The 3,030-nt window shown below is 39.2% G+C and overlaps 1 protein-coding gene across 2 annotated transcripts in view; it reads right to left on the reverse strand.

The window, feature by feature from the left end:
- kcnab1b (potassium voltage-gated channel subfamily A regulatory beta subunit 1b) overlaps window positions 1-3,030 on the reverse strand; it is a 49,956-nt gene that overhangs the window by 15,436 nt on the left and 31,490 nt on the right. For both annotated transcript variants that reach the window (XM_014023263.1, XM_014023262.1), the window contains exon 7: window positions 860-904. In XM_014023263.1, the coding sequence (XP_013878717.1) occupies window positions 860-904 (45 nt within the window). The remainder of the gene's footprint in view (window positions 1-859; window positions 905-3,030) is intronic.

The following is a 3,030-nucleotide window of genomic DNA, read 5'->3' on the forward strand; positions in this document are numbered from 1 at the left end:
CACACACACACACACACACACACACACACACACACACACACACACACAGACAAAGGTAGCAGGAGATAATTACCTGCTAAACATTATTAAAAACAAGTATTTAAAGCTGTATTATGTGTAATCTGGGTGTATCTTTTTTTTTTTTTTTGTAGTGAGCAAATTTACTGAAGAGTGAATGTGTTGCCCTGTTATTTCCTTTATAGCTGTGTTTCATGTTGATAAAAGTTTAGCAGAAAAGTCTGGWATACAGACTTTAAGGTACTTCAGAATGAGTATTGTCTTCGGGCTAAATAACTCTCTAATGTGGACTTCAGGCTTTGTAACGTCGCACTAAAAGCTATGGGAAACACCTCAGGTTAAGGGTAGACAGTCAAAAAACCAGAAGTTGCCCTCAAGTCTCTGACTGTGTGACAAGTCCAATATCTGCTTCCTTTTTAGCTGTGTCTTAGTTTCCTCATCCTTCTGTCCTGAGGGGAACCTGGCTGTGGAGCAGCTAAATATTATCTGACATCTAGTTCTGTGGTTCTCAGAGGAGTGCTGCTCAGAGCTGTTGCAGCGATGGTTTGTCTGAAAACTACCATGATAAAAAAGTGCTCTTTTATCACTTTACAATATTAGACTTGATCAAATTTGATGAAAGGATGTTTAACACAACATGGAGATGGGAATGAGGCCGTTTTCATGGTTATTTTTGAGTGCCCTGCATTTGTACGTGTGTTTCTCTTCAAAATGTCTGATATTATGTCATGCTCCCTGCAGCTGGAGGCAAAAAATTTTATGTCTGGCCAGTCGTTAGTCYGATGATCTGAGGTGGAAAATTCACAAGTTAGACAGACAGGAAAAACAAGTGCACACTTACTTTCCTCCCCAGTAGAGCTTTGTGGTGATCACCAGGCTGGATCTCCTGAAAGAAATATAGAAAATATTAAAAAGTTAAAATCATTCTTAAACATGGCAGTAAGTTAATTGTTCCTGTATYATGAGCTGATACTTTTATTAGGTAACGTTTTGCAGTGAGACGTGACAAACCGATGTTTTCTAACACGTCATTTATCAAATATGAGGGTGTCTCAGTACTGTGTCTCACCCTTCATGCTTGAATCATCGATTATTTAAACCCACCCGTAGTCGCTGCAAAGAACTGAGCAGACACTACAAACAGCTCGCCCGTGCYGGTATTGTTGCACAAACTGTCCACAGCATGTACATCAGTAATTATTCACCAGCTGGCTCCATCTGTAACGAAGAACTTCACAGCTAATGAGACAGTTCATGCTCATYGTCCACCTAACATACAGGAGGTTGWATGAAAACTCCCTCTGCCTCTTCCATCTGCTCATCTCACCATGGAGATCGTTCGAAGAGCAGAAACGTAGGACGCACTTCTACTGAAAACTGCTGGGCTTGCTTTGCACAAATTTCAGAAATAAAATCACAAAAACTTTGACTTTACTCATAACAGACGTCATAAAAGTCATGCTGGAAGCACAGCTTCATGGACGGTAATATATGAGAGGCCCTCTAGGCCATAATTCAAACTTGCTCTCACAAATACTATCAAACTCTCTCACACGTACTATCAAAGTCGTCTTCAATAGACAAACAAATGTTGATGTTTGTGTTGAAATGTACTGATCTCTTCTTTTGAAAAAAAATCTTGTTTTAGTACTTTTATGTGTACACCGTAATARCTTGTTATAAACATGTCACAATGACTTCGCTTTTTGCAGCTTTATCAAATGTATTCAAATTTTTGCCTTTTTTATCCAGTTTGCTGTCAGTTCTATCATACTAAAAGGAAGGGTGAACATGTTTTCTTTGCATTGTGTCTGAGTTTGTTTTTTTTTTTTGGTGGCTTCATGTGTTTATTGTTTTTAGATTTGTTCCCCTTGTTTTTTGTCTCTGATTGTTTTTCATGCGTTTCAGCTTTTTCTGGTGTTTTTTTTGTGCCACCAGGACTTTTCCCTCAGTCTCAGTTAATCATTAGTCTCACCTGCTCCTCGTTAGTCTCAGCTGTTCCCAGCTGTTGTCACTCCTCCCAGTTCCATTTAAACTCATCAGTACGCCATTGTGTTTTGTCTGCTTAGGGTTTGTTTTCTCTAAGTTCTTGCTGCCACATCAGCCTTTTTGTTAATAAAATATAACTTAAAATGAAATGGCTCAAACAGCCTGGCAAAAAAGATGAAGGTGATGGAAAAAACTTAGCTCGTTGATTTTTATCAAGTCATTATAAAAGAAATGTTGAGCAGGAAACACCCCGCATCCTCTCCAGGGATGGGACAAATCCAAGTAACAGAATCCGTCCAACCTAACTCTGTAAGGCTGTTCTTGTAAACAAAGCTTGTCAGACAAAGGACAAGCCCACCAGCACTTTGGTCTTGGCTAGAAGGCCAGATCATTTGGAGAGCAGCATGAGCCAACATCAAACTGTGGACAAACATCCCCTACAGATGACAGTTCTGTTCCCCATAATGAGGACATCTCAGAAGACCTGTCATTGAACCTTGTTCACCATCTGCTTGTGCAGATCCTTCTCATTCTTCCAAAACACACAAGGCTGCCTCACTTCCAACCAATCAAACTCTGTTTTTGTCTTGGTCACACCTCAGAAATATAATTTCTAGTGTAACACCGAGGAAAGCCACTGGCTAAAAATGTCGCCACTGTAATGTCAARTTTACTAGATTTTAGACAGAAAAATGGCTGTTATGGTATTATTGTATTGGTTATTTGAGAGACCATCTTGTCAAGTTCACTCTCACTCACTGCTGGATTAAAGTGCCTGTGACATGTGCATGCTTCAAATACAAGAAGTCAAAGAAAACATGTTTATTTTTAAGAAACTTGATATAATACACATGATTTTATCCATTTTGTCACATAATTGTCATATTTTCTTTTGAATTAGGCTAAACAAAAATGAAACAGGAAGTGACTCCCTGGTCTTTGCTCATTGAAACCATATGGTAAATGGTACTGAACTTATAGAGCGCTTTTCAAGTCCCTCCGGACCCCCAAAGCGCTTTACAC

This window comes from Austrofundulus limnaeus, unplaced genomic scaffold, assembly GCF_001266775.1.
Source record: "Austrofundulus limnaeus strain Quisiro unplaced genomic scaffold, Austrofundulus_limnaeus-1.0 Scaffold361, whole genome shotgun sequence".
NCBI classification, from domain to species: Eukaryota; Metazoa; Chordata; class Actinopteri; order Cyprinodontiformes; family Rivulidae; genus Austrofundulus; species Austrofundulus limnaeus.